The sequence below is a fragment of the Drosophila montana genome, unplaced genomic scaffold, assembly GCF_035044405.1.
Source record: "Drosophila montana isolate Dmon_TW-CO22-7 unplaced genomic scaffold, ASM3504440v1 contig_3733_1, whole genome shotgun sequence".
Taxonomy (NCBI): domain Eukaryota; kingdom Metazoa; phylum Arthropoda; class Insecta; order Diptera; family Drosophilidae; genus Drosophila; species Drosophila montana.
Genome location: NW_026998620.1, coordinates 11,509,638 through 11,532,107, shown reverse-complemented (window position 1 = coordinate 11,532,107; position 22,470 = coordinate 11,509,638). Strand labels below are relative to the sequence as shown.

General features: G+C 41.1%; 1 protein-coding gene and 2 non-coding genes across 5 annotated transcripts; 1 reads left to right on the top strand and 2 right to left on the bottom strand.

The window, feature by feature from the left end:
• The first annotated feature begins 833 nt into the window (after window positions 1–833).
• Window positions 834–22,062, top strand: jar (Myosin heavy chain 95F jaguar). Of its 3 annotated transcripts, none has more exons than XM_064694416.1 (18): window positions 834–1,176; window positions 15,643–15,837; window positions 16,637–16,710; window positions 16,774–16,903; window positions 16,969–17,130; window positions 17,193–17,455; window positions 17,521–17,927; window positions 17,989–18,733; window positions 18,790–19,222; window positions 19,294–19,535; window positions 19,594–19,814; window positions 19,882–20,112; window positions 20,514–20,561; window positions 20,743–20,787; window positions 21,064–21,184; window positions 21,240–21,357; window positions 21,420–21,521; window positions 21,582–22,062. In XM_064694416.1, the coding sequence occupies exons 2-18, from the start codon at window positions 15,651–15,653 to the stop codon at window positions 21,839–21,841; spliced, it is 3,789 nt and encodes a 1,262-aa protein (XP_064550486.1). In that variant the 5' UTR covers window positions 834–1,176; window positions 15,643–15,650; the 3' UTR covers window positions 21,842–22,062. The 3 variants fall into 3 exon arrangements, with proteins under 3 accessions (XP_064550486.1, XP_064550485.1, XP_064550484.1); XM_064694415.1 differs by lacking the exon at window positions 834–1,176 and adding an exon at window positions 15,391–15,516; XM_064694414.1 differs by lacking the exons at window positions 834–1,176; window positions 20,743–20,787.
• On the bottom strand, window positions 7,982–8,065 carry TRNAL-UAA (transfer RNA leucine (anticodon UAA)). Its single transcript has one exon. It is a non-coding gene; the product is annotated as a tRNA-Leu (tRNA).
• Window positions 15,033–15,116, bottom strand: TRNAL-UAA (transfer RNA leucine (anticodon UAA)). The gene has a single exon. It is a non-coding gene; the product is annotated as a tRNA-Leu (tRNA).
• Window positions 22,063–22,470: the final 408 nt, after the last annotated feature.

The window sequence follows — 22,470 nt, the reverse complement described above, 5'->3', positions numbered from 1 at the left end:
TGGGGGCAAGTTTATAAAAAATCTAAAATTTATCAATCATTCGAGCATTGCGATTTCGCAACAAAAAATGGCATAATTGATGGCCAAGTGGTGGGCCCAAGTCTTGAACACATTGGCCAATGCAGATTTGTGATTGTCTCCTAAACTCAAGAACTGCATTTTAATGCGAGACAGAACCACATTTGAGATTTAAGCAAAAAAAAAACTTGTCATTGCCATTTAAAACTAGATACAAGTCAAAGAATTCAAGCTGGTCAAACAACTCGTTGTTTTTATTGCAGCCTTTCAGGGATTCTGATTGTTAAAACTCCACTTTGTATGCCCAATGAATGTCAAACTGCATTGAAATTCGTATTTAATGGCACCTTAGACTTAAGAAAATTATTTAAAATATATTACTAAATATTGTATATTAATAAATATTGTTTGATGCCATAAGAGATTAAACATGACACAGTAGGCTGGTTACACATTTCAAATTTCGATTAACCGCGCAAATGCCTGTAGATTAAAGATATCGGTCATAAATGTTTCTATGCAAGCTAAGATGTTGTGAGCGACATGCTGTTGGAGCAACACATTTATGGGACCATCACAAAACACCATGCAAAAGAGCGTACATGTTCCTAAGCTAATCAGCATGCTGCTATGTAAATGTTGCGCAACATTATTTACAATTTTGCAGCACTGTCATGAAAATATCGTATGCATTATCGTGCTATCGATGTTTGCATGCCATTTTGAGTTTGGTACCGATAACGATATGTCAAATTGGACATCGCGGGCAGTCGAAAGATTAACATCGGACGCTGCGGTCGGTGCGCGCACTTAGCGCAATTAAGTACGAGATCACATGAAATTTACTCAATAAACAAAACACTCCATTTAAATACGTCAACACAAAATTGTGTTCGAGGGCATTTTCGCCTTCTGCAGCACATCACACTGCCAACTGGCAAAACAAATTAATAGAATCCAAAAAACGGAAATTGGCGCGTGTTCTTATCCAAATTTGTTCGTAAGCATTTGGTTTGATTGTGTTTAATATTTTGCCAAAACGGAAAACGGGCGAAACAAACAAAACGAGCGACCCTGAAATCAAATAAACAAAAAAAAACACCGGCTAAACGCTCCACAACAGCGCAGCAGCGGAAGCAGCAACAAAAACAGCAACAGGTAAGCGCAACGGATTACAACAACAACAATTCATATTTGCCCTTTCGGCCGAGTTAAACTATGAGCTTAAGTTTGGTTTGCTTCGTCTCTGTTCGTATTTGTTGCTGACCGTTTTTTATACCCTATACGCATTGAAATTGGGTATAATGGCTTGGTGTACATATTTAACAGGCAGAAATATTTTGCATCAGCATTAGCAGCCAATTCAATATAGCCAGGAACTATCATACCCGATTTTGGAATAGTTCTCAAAGACCGCACTCAGATTACATTTATGTTTGCCCGTTGCTCCATTAACCGATAAAAATCGACTTACATATACATATATAGCTAGCCTCTGCGCTGGGTACAGGATATCCGCTAGTCGTACACTCGCGACTACACCCTCTTGTTTTCTGTTGCGTTGGCGTTTTGGTTGCAGTCGATAGGCAAAAACGAAACTGCCGCCTGCTGCACAAAACGTGACCCTGAATCGATTGGAAAAGAGGGCGCAGACGCGACATCCTCGCGGGGGTGAAACGACGTTAAATGTCAACAAAGACACCACCAACCGCAGCAGCAGCAGCCGCAGCCGCAGCTGTCTCACCCGCACACACACACACACACACAGACACGTACATGAATACATATATGCTATATATAGAATGTAAAGTCAAAAGGCAGAGCAGAAGACTCAAAACTCGAAAGATAGATTTGTATTGACGCCGGCGCAGTCACCATACGAAAACGTAAGACATTGTCCAGGGTCATTTTAATTGAGTGCGGAAATGAGCGTCTGAGGCCCCCCAGGCTGAAGGAGCAAATGTCCAGCCGAGTCGCTTACTGATGCCAGGCACATTTTGCTATTTAATTACGTTCCCTGAAAATGGAAACTAAAGACGTGACAAGCTCCTAGCGCATGCGCGTGTCCGTATTAATCCATCACAGACAAAGGCTTTCACTCTTTGTCGCCCTTTATCTCTCTCTCTCTCTCTCTCTGTCTCTCTCACACATACACATCTGCCCTCCTCTTGTAAAGGTACACACATGCGGCACACAGATGCGCAGGCTCAGCAGTGCGCGCACTAATACACGCACATTTTACATACCAATTAAAGATGGGCGCGTATCGTATGGGCGAGTGAGAAAAAAATTATGTTTTTCTTACAACTTTAATATAAATTGTTCTTAGACACTAAATTATAATCATTAATTTAATTTTTAATGTTGATTTTTATCAAATATTCCGCAAAGTTGGCCACAGAGGTGCACGAAATTTAAACACGTTGTGTTGGATCATGCGCTTTCGTGTCACGAATCAAAACACGACGCACGCTCAACTCCAGCTCTGAGACACACAGCTATTTATATTTTCGACAGCTCTGGTATAAACACATTTGCAGAACTTGCATTCTGAAAGCCAATTAACGGGTTTAGCTGTACGGCAAAAAGAATTTTTTGTATACTATATTTTTGGTTTCATATCTGGCCAAAAAGTTCATTGTTGTCCGTGTCACCCCCCGAACAGCCGCCCGCTGATCGAGCAGCGCCCTGCACGCGCCACAGAGCTGACACGGCGACTCGTTCTGAAAATGCGATCGCCAATTGTTGCGATACACGTCCTTTGTCAAGCCCGACAGCTGGCCAACTTCCTCTGCCCAAAAAAATGAATAAGTGTTGGTCAGACAACAATAGGGTTAGCTCCGTGAGAGATGCTCGTTAACCGAACACCGCCCCATTGAAGAGCATCTAAAGTGCTTGTGCGTTAGGAAATTTGCATATAATAAGAGAGAAACAGCTGTAGGTCACAGTGAAAGTTGCTGGATTAATTGCTGCCTTTGTTTCTTAGATACTGGGATTAGCATAAACCTACATACATACATATGTATCTATTACATATTTGTTTCTTGTTTATCTTTCGATGATATCAAAACAAACTCAGACACAAACTTCCGAAATGAATTAAGTTTAACAGAGATGTATCGCAGTTTCCATTTACCACTTTTTTCTTTTGATATAGCAAAATGTAACGGCATATTTGAAAATTTGGGTGGGATTATAAATTAGTCAAATTAATTCAATTAAATTTTGTGGCTTAGTTTTAAAGGTCAGATTCTGTCAAAAATCAACATTAAAATTTCAGAAAGTTTTATTTTTATTATAAAAAAAAAAATAAAAAATCCAAATTTTATGATTTCTTTAGGCTAAAAATACTTTATGTATAAAAACATATAATACTTTAGTAGTTTTTAAAATTGTATATCTATAGAAGTTTTTGTTTGACGAACTACGAAATACTTGCATTTATTTCCTTCAGCTCGATTCATTTTCCAATATGTCCACTTATGCTTTTGCGCTAGTTGCCTTTTTTTCATATTAACAAATAGCAGTATCTTGATTTGGTGTACGTCCGTCCCACTGACAGCTGCACCATGATAGATAAGAAGATAAGATTAAAGAAATGATAACAGGTTGATTGGCAAGAACAAATTCATAGCTCTGTATGCAGCGCACATGTTCTCACACATGCCCAAAATAAAAATTGCCCTAAGCGCGTTTACTTGTGTAAACTAGTCTATTTACGAAAGTACTAAAAAGTACTCTTAAGTTGCTGTTTATTTAAAAAATTCTAAAATTTAAAGTTAAAGTTATTGTAGTCCTCTAATTATATTCATTTATAATCTAGGGCTATTAAAAAACTAACTTTAAACGTTTACAAAAACAAAATTCTACAGAAGTTGAGGAACAAAATTATATGATTTTCGAGTTACAATAAGGATAAAATTTATAAACGTCTAATTGGCTTATAGAGATCTTAAAAAAAAGTTTCAATTTTTTGCACATATACTAAAAAAAAATTAAAGACAATAACTACGTTTCTAAAGCCAAATTGTGATCTGCGTACCAGCTTGCAAAAAGTAAACACTTTCTTCTCTTTTATTTTGGCTAGCTGCGTAAAGCCAAAAGAGAGCAATAAATGATAAATGAAGAGCATTTGTTTATTTGGGTACTTAGTGCGTTGCAGAAGTGCACTTGGCAAATTGTGGAGGCCGCGATTTGTGACAGCCAAATGCGTCACGTTTATCACAAATGTGGCAAGTACTTTGAGTACTTTGAAATGAATCTCGGCAAAACATATGGAAAATCTGTGAGCATATGTGCTGCAGCAAGAGAAATACATAAGTGATGGGGCTCCAGTGAATTCATCAGCATTTGACGGGGATTACCCCCTGGGAGCTGATGCCCGTCGGCAGCTGTTGCTGTTGTTTTTGTTTTAGTTTTTGTTGCTGTTGTTGTTTTCATGCCTGCTGCAGTTCGATGGAAATTCCTGTTACTGTAAATGGGAGCTGCAGTAGGAAGTGGCGCGTATTAATTGTTTCACTTTTCAATTGTTTATTGCTGGCTTTTCCTGTTTTTCACCCTATTTATTTTTTGTTTTATTATTTTTTTCCGCTCAGCGTCTGCATTAATTGGTTCCACTTGCGCGAAGTTTAGCAGCGAAAATACAAATCTTTGGCAAAACTTGAAAATCAAACACAATTTTCAGGCGAGTCGTTGAACTGGGAAAGGTTGGTATGCTGCTCGAACAAGTTAGATATCAGTATTTGGTGCTGGCGACCTGCATGTTGGCCAAAAAAACAAAACTATCAAAAATGAGCGGCTGTCTAAGGAAGGAAAAGCCTTTGAAGAGATTTGCCACAAAATCTTTTATTTGAGCGATTCTTCATAAAGGAGCCAAATGTTATAGCAGTCAGGTTCGATATATTATTAGACTAGTGAAGATCACAAGAGCTGGGTATGGACAAGATACAGTAAGAACTCTCCTAGCAAGCTCTCCTGTTAAGCGAACGTCTCTTAGGCGGACAAAATTTACCTGAAGATCGTTGTAGTCACATTCGATATGGTTTTGCAGATATCTTAGGAGAATGGTGAAGATCACAAGGGCCAAAGTAACTGTGAGACCTCTGCTAAATAACACTCCTGCTGGGAGGATGCACCTCTTAGGCCGACAAAATGTGCCTGAAGATCGCTGTAGTCAGATTCAGATATCTTAGCAGAACTGTGGAGTTCACACCAGTTGGGCATGGATACAGTAAGAACTCTTCTAATATATACTCCTGTTAGGCGAATGTCCCTTTGAAGCGGCCAAAATTTTACCTGAGGATCGTTGTCCGGCCATCAGAATTTTCACTATATTTTTTCTAAGATAAAAAGCTTATGTTTTTCCCAAGTTTTTTCTAAAGATATCGGATTATTGTTGACAAGATTTTGCTTCTTTAGCAAATGATAAAATTAGTGAAAATAAAAAAATGTTATTTCAAGAACTTAATTTGGACTAATCGTTCATACTGCAGCTATAAGATATAGTGGTCCGATACTGCAAATTAATGCAACAGTAAGACGAATCTATGTAAGGCTTCATAGCGATATCGGCTATTGACATTGCCCTGCGTTGGATACATCGTGACAAAATTAGAATACCCTCTATAAAAAGCAAAGCTAAAAACCTCGAAGCCAAAACTGAACTCGTTTTGGTAGCTGAGCTGTGCGCATGCGCAGCATTTTGTTCGTTTCTTTACGGTACAGTGAACTGTAGCCCCGCTGCCAGCCTGAACCCGTGCGTGGCTGAAATCATGTTCCTGTGACGTTTGGGCCATAAATTTAACAGCTGCTGCTGCTGCTATTGTTGCAAATGTAATTGCTTTTCGAGCATTTCCTCTCTCTAGCCTTTTTCGAAGATAGCTTTTGTGAGTTTTTCCAAGCCGAAAAACTTGGGGCTAGTTAGCCGCATGACTCATCAATGCTGACAGCGCGCTTTTCTGTTGCTATTCTTTCTTTCTATTTGCTTTTTATTTTTTTATTATGATTATTTTTTGTGCTGCATTTGGCCGGGGCAGCTGCAACAGTGCTGGAAAACAAGTTGAACTGGTTGCCACTTGCCACCATTGCGAAAATCCGTGCAACTGATATGCGCAGTTGCATGTGGACTGCTGCGGCTGCTGTTTGCCACGGTTCTGGTGGGCCCCCGCGTTCCAATCGGGAACCTGTCGCAAAAGCCACATGGACATTGGCACCGTTAGCGTCCCTGAGCCAAGTCTGCTGCTGCTGCTGCTGCTGCCGCTGATGCCACTGAGTCCGACTGGTTGAACTTGATATTGAAACGCAGAAACGTGGCACTGACCATTAAAGCTGAAACTTGTTTTAAGCCAAGCCATTCCTTGGCCAATAGCATTACCATTCGCACTCAAAAGAGTTCTTGTTTGTCGCGCTTCTGCAAACCAAACGTGATAAGATTCCAATGAAATTCTTTCTTTCGTTTGCCTAACTGTGCTAATATACTAGTTCTGTAATTTATTGTTTACCTTGTGACGTCACAGTTGCCTGCTTCCATTGCTTTATGACTTTTAACTGCAGAAAATGTCGCAATTATTACACAATTTTTTTTGTCGACTCGGTTGTCTTCATTGCTCTGTTTTTTTTTTGCCTCAAGCAATTCAAAATTGTTTTTCCAACGCTGAAGAATGGGAAACGAGCTTGGTTAGCTCTGGGTTATGAAATTATGGCAATTGTTTGGCTTTTTGTTGTTTGCATGCAATCTTTTTTCTTCATGCATGTATATACATATATAAACATATATATGGATATATACGGGGAAGTGTCGCGAGTTGAAAACCTCAATGCGAATAAGTAGGGTAACTGCGCAAATGGGCCAAAACAGCGCAATGAAAGAGGAAGACAAATTACGCCAGTTTTGCAACAATTGTCACGTTTTATAGAAAATCAATTTGAGAATTGGGTTGTTCATGTAAATCAAACGAGAAAGAACGGCATAGATTTTAAAACTGACAGACGGACAATTGGACATAGCTATATCAACTCGGCTGTTGAAGCTGATAAGGATTATATATATAATTTATGGGGTCCAAGCTGTCTTCTTCTATGCGTTACTTATACCATTATAAAACTATAACACCCTTCACAAGGGTATACAACTTTCAGCTCGTTCATTGCTTCAATGAAAGCCAAATTTCCAATCAAAACAATAAATATATATAGCTATGAGCATCAGATTGACCAGAATTCATTCACAGTTGCATCAGATATCTTTCAATCTTTGAAGATTAATAGCAAATTTGACACCATAGTCTGCCGCTTGATAAATTGGTTACCCGTCGGCGTAACAAATTTTCATATATATATATATATATATATTTTACCATTTGGCCCATCAGGCTAGCCCGACTGTTGGGCCGTTATACATCTTTTTAACCATGTTTTGTTGTTGCTGGCACGTTGCGCAATGCAACAGAATGCATAACAAAGCACACGCCAAAACAATAGACACATAACGAACAACATGATTATTAATTATTCAGAGTCAACGGCACTTGCTGGCCCTTTGGCTTTGGCTTTGGCTTTTGAATCTGGGCTCGGGGTTGGCCTTTCGTCAACCGGAAGGTGCGTAGCGCTCGCAATGGTAGACTAACTTCCATTAAGCCCCTTCTCGGGCTATCACAGCACAGTAACAACTGCAATTGCAGCCAGGCCATGAATAATCTTTTATGACTCACCTGAGGAAATGTTTTGTAACGAATTAAATAAATATCTTTTGTACTCTAGCATAAGGTAACGAGACGAGGCACTAAAAATCTTAAACCATATACTTTTTATCAGCATCTATAGGTGGATTCACGGATAACATGTATACCTTCAATAGTATCTTCTCGGGCATTCAAATTGTTCTACAAATATTTTTCGTATGCTAGGGGAAAATGTGTTCATTTTATTTTGTTTAAAAAAAACACAAAAAGTAAATTTTCCAACTTGTCAGGTGTGGGGTTCGAACCCACGCTCTCTCTCGAGAACCAGAGCTTAAATCTGGCGCCTTAGACCGCTCGGCCAACCTGACTTGTTGGGCGAGTAGCTCTAAACGTGCTACATAAGCAACGTTGTCAACATTGGCTGACAGTTTTCACGTATATGTTTGTATTTTTGTTTCTCACACACACACATACCTCACTGAGGGTGAGTATTAATTTGTGTGTGTGTGTGTGTGTGTGTGAGAATGCTGCAGACCAAATGTATGTTTCCTCTAAGCATTGATATTTTCTTTTGGTGGATGAGTTCTGTGGTATTTAATATATTTGTTTATTGTTCAACAATTAATAAAGTGTTTTTAATTTGCTAAATAATATTTCTTAATTAAAGCAAAACATTTTCATATTCCCATTTGTACATTGGCTTCTGTACTTGAATAGCTAGTACAAACAGCGTTTGGCTATTTTTAGATCGCACTCTCGCATTAAAAGCGTTTTTGCACTTTTTCGTTTTTGTATGTACACATGTGTACCCATATGCACGTACATAGGTTGATAAAAAAAATAAAAATAAAAACAGCAGACAGCTGACAGGCATAAAATGCTTTATTTCTCCCTCTGACACAGCGGGAGTCAACCCTCACGCCACATACGTTTGTCACAGCGCAGAACGCGACGCGCTCTTTGTATCTCTCTCTTTCTGCCTCTCACTAGCGTTCTGCATGTATAATTGCCGCCTGTTCAATTGTTGCTTTCAAATATAAAGCTTTACGAAAGCTTTGGCCTTTTGTTTATACGGCGTTTAGATGCATCTGCTGTGTGATATCTTATGCTTATTTGCCGTTACATTTTCGAAGCTTGCATAAAGTACCTTTCTGGTCTTAGATTTGAAAGCAAATGCAGTTAAAGCTCCCTTCGAAGCATCTTTCAAGCAGCTGTGTTGCGCCTGTGAATAACTCAATTTTAAGCATTGCAATGAAATAAACAGCCAGCGGGGGCGCCGCGTAAATTATACCGGAAGTTGTTATGTCATGCCAAGCGGCACTGTCATTGCATTTGTTATTGTGTATATGTGTGTGTGTGTGTCTGGCCTTTGTCCGTCTCCGTTTGCAGTTGCCATCGCTTCCTGGTAGCGACTCCAGTCGCACTTCAGCGAAGTGTTACAATTTTTGCCATTGTTTGTGGCTTGGATTGGATCATAAACAGAATCGGGCGGACTTCACTGTCAATTTGCCTGGCTCTAGCACGCAAATGGAATTATTACTGTGCCACCCACAAGCACACACTGACACACGCACACACACACGGCAATTGTGGATTCGGCGCAGTTAACGCTGAACGCAGCCGTTTATCGTTTACGATATGCGATGCGCAACAACAACCCCGAAAGTCGTAAACGAACATCCTGCTCCGTTTCCACACAGAATCCGCAGACGCATCAGTGCAATTCGTGAACTCGTCGATTGCAGTCGCGGCGCACGTGATTCGTTTGCGGGTCATTCGTTGTCGGGGCGGGGTTGCCAAAGAACTCGGTTACTGGGTGAAAACTGCAACAACAACAATAACAATAAAAGCAACGACCATTATAAGCTCCAGATACATCGAATGCAGTCAACACGTACACGAAAAACTTTTTGCCAGATATACATTTATGCATACTGTCCGGGGACTAGTCGCAAATCACTATTTCTCAATCTCAATCTCCAGCTCATCTGTTGTCGATGATATCGCTTGGCGCGTAATGTAGGTCAGCAACTGCAGTAAATTGTGCAATAAAGTTTCACACTTTTCCATATGCTGGCTGGCCGCCGGGAAAATTCAATTAATGCATTGTAATTGATGTGAAAATCCAGTGAGAAAAGCGAAAACGTATTCTAGCTTGGGTAATAGCTGTGAAATTATCCAACAGACAAACAGGCCAAATGTGCGAAAGTGTAAGCCAAAGCAAGTGAAAAGTGTTCAATCGATAGTGAAAATCAAACAGGGAAGCAGCTGCCAGGCTCAACCATAATAATAACAATAATACACACACACACACAAGCGCACACACTGAACGGTTTCAGACCCAGGTCAACCCCCTCGTACATATATTTAGCTTAGTTCAAAGTGCACTCAACTGCAGCAGCACCCCCGTGCGTTACTCCTTGCCTGCTGACTCAACCCTCAGCCTTGGTGCATTGCACTGCAATTAACTCATTAGTCCCTACTTACACACACTCACACACACACGCACAGAAACTAAGCCCACAACATGGATTTCTATACCAATAACAAGGCGCAACATGACCCCAACTCGGGTGAGTTTAATAAATTTTGCAATTAATTGCCGCAACTTTCATTAAACGTAATCTTATCTGCTACCAATTGGTCACAACGTCTCTGCTTATTGCAATTAATTTTTGGCTTATAATTGATAGGCGCTCATAAGGAGCTATCACACATTGTTGGCCCAGACGAGTTATCAAAGAAATAAAAGTTCCCTGGAAAATTATATTGACAGCTTAATTTATGGGGCTTAATACGATTAAAGATCTATAAGGTAGAATTGTGGTCAAATTTAAATGTAGTTATTTTTAAATTGGAAGTATTATAAATGATATTTTCTTTAATAATTGAATATTATACTAAGTATATATTTTTAAGAAATACGTCGAGTTTAAATTTTCTTTTTACTGGAAATTGATTAAAAATTTTATAAATTTTGAAAGTATAATGTATGTTAATCTATATTCGTAAACCCTTGCTTTAACTTTTAATATTAAATCGATTAAAAAACGGAATTTTAATTTTGAATGAACCGAACCTTAACCGGATTTATCAGATAAAGAATAGCCGAACTTAAACGCGAACCGAACCATATTTCTTTTGTATAAAATAATCGTTTTTGTTTGCTGTTTGAAAATATTTTTTCAAAACTTTAAACAACGCAAATATTTGCCTGGTTTGCATGGTCTGTAGACTCTAGTTCACAGACTTATTTCTCAGAATGACCTGAAAAATCAAACATGCTCTCTTAAATATACAAAACGTATTGCTCAGAATGACCAGAATAAAACAAACATATTGAAGCCACGAACATTTTTATTGACATTTCTCAATTGATTTCTTTTGACAGCCGGCAGATAAAACCTTTCATCAGGTGCATTGGCCGTAGATTGATATAAAGGAATGGGGTTAACTGTTGTGAACGATTTGGAATGTTAAAACAAACGATTCATTTCTGACAATCTGCGACTTAAGTTCGTCGCTGCATGCATAGACATATGTTAAGTAAATCTCATGAACTTCTACGCAGCAGTTTGGCTAATGCATAAACAAATGGCCGTGCTTTCAATTACAGTAATAAGTGACTAGCACGGCAGACTGGGCACGCAACCAGGGCTGATTCACTAGGCCCGTGGGTGGGTGGGCTGCCGGAAAAGGGCGAGACGATAAACATTGTGCCGATGATATCACCGTACAGGCAAAAAAAAAAATGAAAGCAAAAAGTACTCTATGCACAAACTGGCCACAAATCACAGAGGCGCGTCTGCCCTCTCCGGCTGCGACCTGGCTAATTGGACTCTTTGGCTGGTCAAGAAGTGTCAGTGCAGGTGCTCGGGTTACGCATACGACCCGGTCAAGAAAGCAGCCCAGGCGTGCCAAAATAAGCCTGTTAGCTATACACACAGTCAGCGGCAGCCCGATGCAGGTGCCATTCATTTACTGTGCACAAAGGCCGCGGCTTCGCATTTCATAAGCCTTTGCCGTCTTCTCCACTGTGCTTAAACATGACTTTGCTTTTTCTCTGTGCTGAAGTCTATGTGTGTTCCCCAGGTGGCGCACCTTTGCCGCCTGTCTCTTGGCCATTGTCAATGTCGCCCTCAAGCACTTCCTCCGTCATCAAGTCGCTTATGTTTTTCTACTTTGGTAGAGGTTTTTTTTAAATTTTTTTGCGAGACATGTAACGCATAGAAGAATACGTGTACTTTAAGTATATATATTCTTGATCGTGGCATCGGGGTCCATCATAACGACCAACAGCAACAAGGGTTAGCACGTTTTATTACAACTATTTAAAGAACCTCCCGGTTCTATCATGAGCAGACTCCTATAGACTCTAGGCTATAACCACTAGAGAATTATAAGCAACGATTCTTGATCACTTTTAACAGCTGTTTCGATATAGTCAGATCTGGCTCTTGTAGGTTGGCCGGACTGGCCCATGATATCACAGAGCAACCACAGGAAAGACAGTCTTAGCCTGCTCTTTGCTATATTATGTTGCTCTATGGAGAGAATCAGTTTGTTTTTCAAGATATTCAGACCAAATTTAGCAGTTACGAACTTCATTGTTCTCCTCACATACATATCTGCAAAAGCGTAAGCCATAGATCCACAAGGGTATTTAATCTTCGGCGTGGCCAAGATAACTGTTTTGGCTGTTATTTTTAGTAGCTGCTGCCACACTTGGCTGCTTCTACTCGGCGTCTCTGAGACTCTGAGACTTGCACAAAGATTGTCTCCCATTTCCACTTCTTTCTTTGGCTATGCAACGCAATCCCTGTCAGAATGCAGCTCGGCAACTTCGTGTCTACGTAAACGGCCATCAAATGTGGCATTCATCTCTCAGACACACACACACACACACACACACAATGACGTACCCAGCTTAACGCTCGCCCTGCTCCTCGTAGGCAACTTCATTTATTTTTTTGTTTTTGCGCAATTTGCAATTTATGCCGACGTCTCATGCAGAGAGCAGCGCAAAGATTCAAGTGGCAGACAAATTGTGGGCACAGAGGCGACTACTCCAAGGCGTCATCATTGCCTTTGCTGACATGCATACAAAAAAATCAAGGCAGGAACGATAGAAGCATGGGCTGTGCGACTATGCACATACCCTGTAATCAAGTGACTCTTGCACATAAAAATGATGAAAACTTCTTAAATGTGAGCTAGATTTCTAGCCGGAGCTTAAACGAACAACTAAATATTATTTTCATGATAAAGTAGAAAAGACAGGTTGTTACTATTATTTTAAAATTTTTAAGTAGAAATATTTGGCAAATCAAGTTTTAAGTAATTCCACAGAATACCCTACCTGATTTACATAACTGTATGAACTCTATGTATGACTCGCGCATTACAGGGTATTTTAAATTGTATATTGCAACTGAGTTTATTTTTTATCTCACTCTCTGCATAATCAAGATTATGTTAAATTGCCTGAAAAATTGTTGTTAATTTGCCTTGCACATTATAAAGCGATTTCCAGCCATATGCATAGGCCAAGTTCCACTTTCTTCTCACAAACTGGGCTAATTGTGATGGATACATTGCAGTTAATGGGCCTACCCGATTAATTCTGGTTAGCTTTGTTTGACAATTGAGCTGAGAAAAAAAATATAAAGTAGAAATAGAGCTGAATAGCTATAAATCGTTAATATCTTAATGTTGAAAGCGTTAAGATATCATATAGAAATTCGTGACGCACTCCAGCTGGCACGCACAAACATTTTGAGTACTCGAGCCTTTTGTTTTGATAAGAGCTTTTAACATGGGTAGAACTGGAGTTCGACACGAGCATAGAATGGGTCAAGCTCTGAGTCATCAAAATAATATGATACTTATGCCTTTCACATGCATTTGAAATTTTAGGAAATACTTCTTTCTACTATCTTCATCAAACCCACAGTAAAATCACAAAGCTATCTCTACAAAATTGCAATTATATTTGCAAAATACACCCACGACAAGCTATTCACCCAGATCTCTCTCGTCGAAAAAAAAGAACCCGTACCTATGCATCAAACAAAACAAATAAAAACTCGTTTAGCAATCATTTAATAATTTAGCACTTTGGCAAATTTTGTATCTTAATTTATGCGGGAAGAGAGCTGTGGCCCGTTGTTGTCATTGTTTTGCGCTCTCCAAAAATGGGCAAAATGATTTGCATTGTTCTACGGAAACCCACTGAAATGAGAACCACCTATAAAGCTGCCACTAATTGAGTGCGGGCCCGAGCCAAAGCCGAGCCCAACCGAGCCATGCACCATTAACCCAGCGAACTAAATAAATGAATTTCACCTTGACGTTGTCGCTATTATAATTCCCAACGTCATTGTCTTGCTTACCCCCTTAACCAACACCCTTCCTGCCATCTACTGTGATTGGGACGCAAACGAGCGACAGAGGGCGACATCTAGCGGTTGCTGTAAGCGAGATATTTGCGGTTTGAAATCGCATATACAGTACTTAGATATTTGTTTATATGCGAATTGTCAAACAACTCTTGCCCATAACAAGACCTTCATTGTTAGAGGGAGGGAGAGGTGGGAGGGTTTCTCTCTCTTGATTTGTCAACACCTACACGGTTGGCGGAGCCGTGCTTATCAACAGCACAACGCCCGTGAGTCAACGCATGACCAAGAAAGGTAACCTAGCAAACAGACAAAAAAAACAAAAACAAAATAAATGAAGCGAAATAGGAAAAGAAACAGAAATTGCCACAAGGCGACAACGTCAGCGAACAAAGAACAAAAGCCAAGAGTAACAGTAACAAGAAGATAGAGCGCAGCGCAGCGGGTGGGTTGAAGAGCTGCAAAACATAGAAAGGGGGAGAGAGAGAGAGAAAGAGAGAGGGATTGACGGGACAGGTAAAGTTTAATAGCTGAGAAATGCTCAACAAGAACTGCCATAAAACACCGGCCCGACCCGGCTAGCGACTGGCAACAGAGCGTCAAAACGACCTTAATGACTGTAACTCGCATTTGCTAGGCATGGACAGAGAGCAACAGTGGGAGAGAGAAAAACATCGATCAGCGCTTGTTAGTGATGTGTGCGTGACATGATAATAATTTTTACAATTTTCTTTTACCTATTTAGATGGCTTACAAAGAAACAATTTGTCTTATCCTCTTTTTATATTTATTTTTTTTAAAAAATATACATATATTTATATATATATATATCTATAGGTTGGTCGTCGAATAATAGTTCGTGTACTTGTAGCGTATGCGAGAGAAAAATGTATTTATTTTCTTTTGCTTGAAAAAACAAAAAAGGAATTTTCCGGCTTGTCAGGTGTGGGGTTCGAACCCACGCTCTCTTTCGAGAACCAGGGCTTAAATCTGGCGCCTTAGACCGCTCGGCCAACCTGACTTGTTGAAAATGCTCAGCCAAAATCCAACCAAGTTATATTTTATAGTAGTAAGATTTGATGTGAAAATGGGAATGGGATATCATAAAATAAAATATTATATACTCATAACATATTCCTAAACGTTATTTTTATTTTCAATTGCTCTACAAGTATTTTTCTTAATAATATATGTTATACGTTTTGAGCCCGTAATGAATTACTGTAAATTCAATTTTACAACACTTTAATGTCGTCTTAAATCGGTAAGCACTCGTGACACTCACGCTCATCTCTAGCGCTCGCGGCCCACCTCGTTGCGATCGACAGTTGCCTGCTCAGTTGGTTTTGTGAACTCTGACGACGCGGCTCACAGTCAGAGCGTTGTTGGCCGCCGACGCCGTCTGTTACCTGTTCAACCATGTTAGTGTCGGTGACGGCGACGTTGATAAGATTTTTCGTTTTGATTATTATAGAAAATCCGTAGCTAATTAGTTGGTAATACTAAACACACACTAAATGATTCAACTCGTCTTTATTCAATTGCAGTGCGCAAAATGATGGAGGACACCCAGCTAGTTTGGGTAAGGGATCCCGTAGAAGGTTATATACAGGGTCGGATCACTGAAATCGGCGCCAAGGAGTTTGAGGTCACGCCCATCGATCGCAAATTCGCCAAGCGTACGTGTCACCACGATGACATACACTCCTCATGTGATGGACCACAGGATCACGATGATAACTGTAAGTATTGCAATTACAATACTCTACAAATAGAGTCTACATATATGATTAGCCAAAACACATACAAACAAATACTCGTGTATTTGTGGTGTGCGCGTGTGTGTTTGTATTTAAGCTTTCGGGCCTTTATCTATTGTGTTGCTTGTTTGTGTTTGTGAATAGAACGCGGTTATATAAAGTATAGAATAAAAAATTGGATATTTTTTATGAGAATCGCGCCCCGAATCGCATATATTATGCAGGTGCTGTGGTAAAAGTTAAAGATCTGTCAGCTATTTCCGGCAGATATTAATCTAGCTAACTCTTATCTGAGCCAGTTTAAACTGCAACAGAATGCCTAAAATTTCTAGATAGATAATTACAAATTTAAGTATATTTATATTTACATGTATATATATCCACTTCATCTGTAGAAATGAATGGAAAGCGCATAGTCACTTTTCTGACTATACCAAGCAGAACCAGATAAACCAAACTGTTTTGGGGAGAAATTTAAACTCATGAGTTTACTGATCAGTTAAGATAGATGTATGTATGTTCATGGTAATTGTTCAACTTACAGCTAGACCAATCTCACGTGTTGTTTGATGCTCTACTTCTGGGCAAGATCGTAAAACTTTATTGTAGCTCTGGCCGACAAGGCATTAAAATCTTGTTGTGATCGTTAGCTACGCTTCCGTGAAACAGTTGAGCGGTAAAGCACTTAAACATAACCCCCGACCCATTGCGCGCAACGGGGTGAAAGTTAACTTGCAACAGAAAATACAAGAATAAATACACTACTTACTCCAATTTACAGGTGAGCTTATGCTGCTGAACGAGGCCACATTTCTGGACAATCTGAAAACACGTTACTACAAAGACAAGATTTACGTGAGTCAACCGACCAAATGAGTTACCTGTACATATTGCTAAATCGGTAAATTCCTTTTGCAGACCTATGTGGCAAACATACTCATTGCCGTCAATCCGTACCGTGAGATCAAGGAGCTGTATGCGCCCAACACCATCAAGAAGTACAATGGACGCTCCTTGGGCGAGCTGCCACCGCATGTGTTTGCCATCGGTAAGTCATTTGATGTCAGGAACAGATGTTCGGAGTTAAAGCCCTTGATTGTCTTCTTCAAACAGCGGACAAGGCCATTCGTGACATGCGCGTCTACAAGCTGTCGCAGTCCATCATTGTCTCCGGCGAATCGGGTGCTGGCAAAACGGAGTCGACCAAATATTTGCTCAAATATCTATGCTACTCGCACGACAGTGCCGGTCCCATAGAGACCAAAATACTAGATGGTATGTACCTGTGCTTCCTTTAAAAATTTCTAAAATAATTATGTGCTATTATCGTTGATTAGCCAATCCCGTGCTGGAGGCCTTTGGCAATGCCAAGACCACACGCAACAATAACTCGTCGCGTTTTGGCAAGTTCATTGAGGTGCACTACGATGCCAAGTGCCAGGTGGTGGGTGGATATATCTCCCACTATTTGCTGGAGAAGAGTCGCATTTGCACGCAGAGCGCTGAGGAGCGTAACTATCATGTGTTCTATATGCTGCTTGCCGGCGCACCACAACAGCTGCGCGACAAGCTTAACCTGGGCAAGCCGGATGACTATCGCGTAAGCATTTGGATAGCAAATTGTACGTTCATTTCTCATATCAATTGCTCTCCTTCCGGTTGCAGTACCTTTCCGGTTGCACGCAGTACTTTGCCAATGCCAAGACCGAGCAGCTCATACCAGACACTCAAAAGTCGACGAGCCATCAGAAGAAGGGTCCGCTCAAGGATCCAATTATCGATGATTACCAGCACTTTCAGAATCTGGACGGGGCCTTGGGCCGATTAGGTCTCTCCGACAAGGACAAAATGGGCATTTACACGCTGGTGGCTGCCGTGCTGCATTTGGGCAACATCAACTTTGAGGAGATACCCGACGATGTGCGTGGAGGCTGTCAGGTGTCGGAGTCATCGGAGCAATCACTGTCTATTACAAGCGGCCTGCTGGGCGTGGATCAGACTGAGTTGCGCACGGCTCTGGTGTCGCGCGTCATGCAGAGTAAGGGCGGTGGCTTCAAGGGCACGGTTATCATGTAAGTTAGCTGCAGTTTATCCAATTCATTTGGGTGTTCAACGTTTGCGTCTCGCTTTTAGGGTTCCTCTGAAGATCTACGAGGCGAGCAATGCACGCGATGCCTTGGCCAAGGCCATTTACAGTCGTCTCTTCGATCGGATTGTGGCTTTGATCAATCAGAGCATTCCCTTCCAGGCATCTAACTTTTACATCGGTGTCCTGGATATTGCCGGCTTTGAGTATTTCACGGTTAACTCGTTTGAACAATTCTGCATCAACTACTGCAACGAGAAGCTGCAAAAATTCTTTAACGACAACATTTTGAAGAACGAACAGGAGCTGTATAAGCGCGAGGGCCTCAATGTGCCGGAGATTACCTTCACGGACAATCAGGACATCATTGAGCTGATCGAGGCCAAGTCGAATGGCATCTTTACACTGTTGGACGAGGAGTCCAAACTGCCCAAATCCTCGCCCGCGCATTTCACCGCGGAGGTGCACAAGTCTTGGGCGAATCATTATCGCCTTGGACTGCCGCGCTCCTCGCGCCTCAAAGCGCATCGCACGCTGCGCGATGAGGAGGGTTTCCTGGTGCGTCATTTCGCTGGCGCCGTTTGCTACAACACGGAACAGTTCATTGAGAAGAATAACGATGCATTGCACGCCTCGCTTGAAGGCCTGGTGCAGGAGTGCGAGAACCCACTGCTCAAGCTACTCTTCCCATCGGGCAGCACCACCTCTGTGCGCGGCAAGCTGAACTTCATATCCGTTGGCTCCAAGTTCAAGACGCAGCTGGGCGAGCTCATGGAAAAACTCGAGCAGAATGTGAGTGGCGAACTACAAATCCAATTGTCAGCTAATTTATTTATTTGCAAACACAGGGCACCAATTTCATACGCTGCATCAAGCCCAACAGCAAAATGATTGATCGCCAGTTCGAGGGCTGCCTGGCGCTGGCGCAGCTCAAGTGCTCCGGTACCATATCCGTGCTCGAGCTTATGGAGCATGGATTTCCGTCGCGTGTGCTCTTTGCCGATCTTTACAGCATGTACAAGTCCGTGCTGCCGCCGGAGCTGGTTTCACTGCCGGCACGCACCTTCTGCGAGGCCATGTTCCAATCGCTCAATTTGAGCGCCAAGGACTTTAAGTTTGGCATTACCAAGGTCTTCTTTCGACCGGGCAAGTTTGTGGAGTTTGATCGGATTATGCGATCCGATCCGGAGAATATGTTGGCCATTGTGGCCAAGGTGAAGAAATGGCTGATCCGCTCGCGCTGGGTCAAGTCAGCGCTGGGCGCACTTTGCGTCATTAAACGTGAGTTATTTAGTTTTCATCGAGATTTTCCCATTGTTATTTTTCGCTTCTATACATTTTCTCCATCTCAGTTCGCAATCGCATCATCTATCGCAACAAGTGTGTGTTGACCGCGCAGCGCATTGCCCGCGGCTTTCTGGCACGGAAGCATCATCGTCCACGCTACCAGGGCATTGCCAAGATCAACAAGATACGCACCAACACGTTGAAGACCATCGAAATAGCCAGAGGTCTAAAGCTTGGACGCGATGAGATCGTCGGCGGCGTGAACGATATTTACAGGCAGATTGATGATGCCATTCAAAAGATAAAGGTGCATTTCAATGCCAGCTTCTTAAGATTTGTGTGTACTGATCTCCCGCTTCCCACAGCAAAATCCTCGCATCACCCAACGCGAAATCGACTCCATGTACACTGTGGTCATGGCCAACATGAATAAGCTGACCGTCGATTTGAACGGCAAGTTGAAGGAGCAACAGCAGGCCGAGGAGCAGGAGCGCCTACACAAAATTCAAGAATCCCTGGAGGCGGAACGTCGTGCCAAGGAGGCAGATGAACAACGTCTGCGAGACGAGGCTGAAAACAAACGACTGTTAGTATTGGCTTTGAGCAGTTTTTTACCAAGTGTCATTTTACTTACCAAGTGCCTCAATACACAGCAAAGCCGAAATGGAGACCAGACGCAAGGCGGCCGAGGCACAGCGTCTGCGTCAGGAGGAGGAGGATCGCCGTGCTGCCCTGGTACTGCAGGCACAGATGGAAAAAGAAGCCAAGGACGATGCCAAGTATCGACAGCAGCTCGAACAGGAACGACGCGATCACGAATTGGCTCTACGCCTAGCCAGCGAATCCAACGGTCAGGTGGAGGATAGTCCACCTGTCATACGCAAGTATGTTACCCAACCAAAAGATGCACAAATTGAGCAGAATTTTAGTATAGGGAATAGAATTAGGCCCTCCCAGAATTTACTTGTAGAAACGGTGCTGGCGAACAGCGAATTTTTGTATTCTAAGATATATACAAATATTTATATATGTATATATGTAAGGTCACTTTAGCAAGCCCACAAGAGTCTGTTTATAAGTAGGATATCTGCGATCTTTTGATTACCAAAGCTAGTTCAGTATTTCTTTTGTACATATTAGCTAAATTAGCATAGTTATTAAATTAAAATATGTATTGATAATTGATGAATAAGAAACTCACCAACTTTTTCCCATCCCCTACACGCCTGTCTCTTCCACACACACCACACACCCCCACACAAATCAAACAACCAACAAAACACAGTGGTGGTCTCAGTGACGCGTCTCCCGTGGGTTCCAACAAACTGATCAGGTATAGCACGCTTTATGAATTATGTTCTTTGTTGTATAAAATAAAAATTATGTTCTCTTGCTTTCTGAAAACGCTTTTACACAAACTAATTGGATTCGAAATCTTTAAAAACAAAAACGAAAAAAAAAAACATATTTCTTTACTTCTACTTTACTTTTCTATATTATATTTGATGAACAAGTTTTTCACAAGTTGTGTCAAACATTGCTTCGCGATATTTAAATAAGTGAGTTGGTGCTGGTTTTGAAAACTTTTTATATTAATCAAATTACTAACACCTCTATATAAAGTATGCGACTATCATTCACACTAATAGATCTGTAATACTGTATAAATAAATTGGCTATTAGTTGTAGAATTATTTAACCATTTTTAAAATCTCTTTCGTAAACGTAATAAGCATAAAAACCCATCAATAACTCACTTTTCGTACGCATTTCGAATGTTTCTTATATATGTAACGGGACTATTATATATTTATTAATACTGTTGCATTCATCAGATCGGAGAACGTGCGCGCCCAGCAACAAGCACTTGGCAAACAGAAGTACGACTTGTCCAAATGGAAGTACTCGGAACTGCGCGATGCCATCAACACGTCCTGTGATATTGAATTGCTTGAGGTAATTTCGGCTCATTTGAGCTTATATCAATTGCTAATCTCTGGTACTATTGCAGGCCTGTCGCCAGGAGTTCCATCGCCGCTTGAAGGTATATCACGCCTGGAAGGCAAAGAATCGCAAGCGCACTACCATGGATGAGAACGAACGTGCGCCGCGAAGCGTCATGGAGGCCGGTAAGTGGAGCATATTAATGAATTTGTAATACGTATTATATACTTATATATATTTATCGCAGCTTTCAAACAGCCGCCCATTGTGCAGCCCATACAGGAAATTGTCTCGGCTCAGCATCGCTATTTCCGCATACCGTTTATGCGAGCCAATGCGCCCGATAATAGTAAGTGCATGAATTCTCTCGACTGGGTTTTTATTTAATCTCATATTGCTTTTGCTTTAGCTAAACGTGGCTTGTGGTATGCACACTTTGATGGCCAGTGGATCGCACGGCAAATGGAGCTGCATGCGGATAAGCCGCCTATTTTGCTGGTTGCCGGCACTGACGACATGCAAATGTGTGAGCTGAGCCTGGAGGAGACGGGCCTGACGCGCAAGCGTGGTGCCGAAATACTTGACCATGAATTCAATCGCGAATGGGAGCGCAACGGGGGCAGGCCCTACAAGAGCCTTGGTGCTAAGCCGAATGGAGCAGGCATTTAAACACAATCAGCTATAGACATTCATTAATTGTGAACGTGACGAAACGATAGAAACAAATGCAGATAAACAAACAAATTCGCCGTTTGATCATGGTCCTGGACGACGGGTCAAAATTAGCAGTCGGTACAAAATTCCATAAATATTTTTCCAAAACTTTTGATAAAAACCACGTCCAAAAATTGATGGTTCAAAAAAGATAAAACATAAATTATAAATGTGAACAGTTTTTTTCTTCTAAATACATTTCAATAGCATACGGATTGGGCTTTAATCGCCCATTGAGCGCCAGCTGTATGTGGAACCACGCGTTCATCTATATGTATTCCATTTACATGCGTATTTTTTCGATTAGCTAAGTAAATGTGTAATACGATTTCAAAAGGAAACGGCAAGTTGTATTTAGTGTTTAATGAAATTCTATTAAAATATGTATTTACCTATAACTACGTATATTTTACAGTATTTTAAATTAAACATTCAATGCTCGAAATATTGTTTTTTTCTGTTTGTTTTCCAAGGCAAAGGTACCATAAATATATTAAAAAGTTCGATACAGTATATATAAATGCAAAAATTTGATTTGAATTTTAACGGAAAACGCAAAATTGAGTTTGCATCAGCTGTTGCCC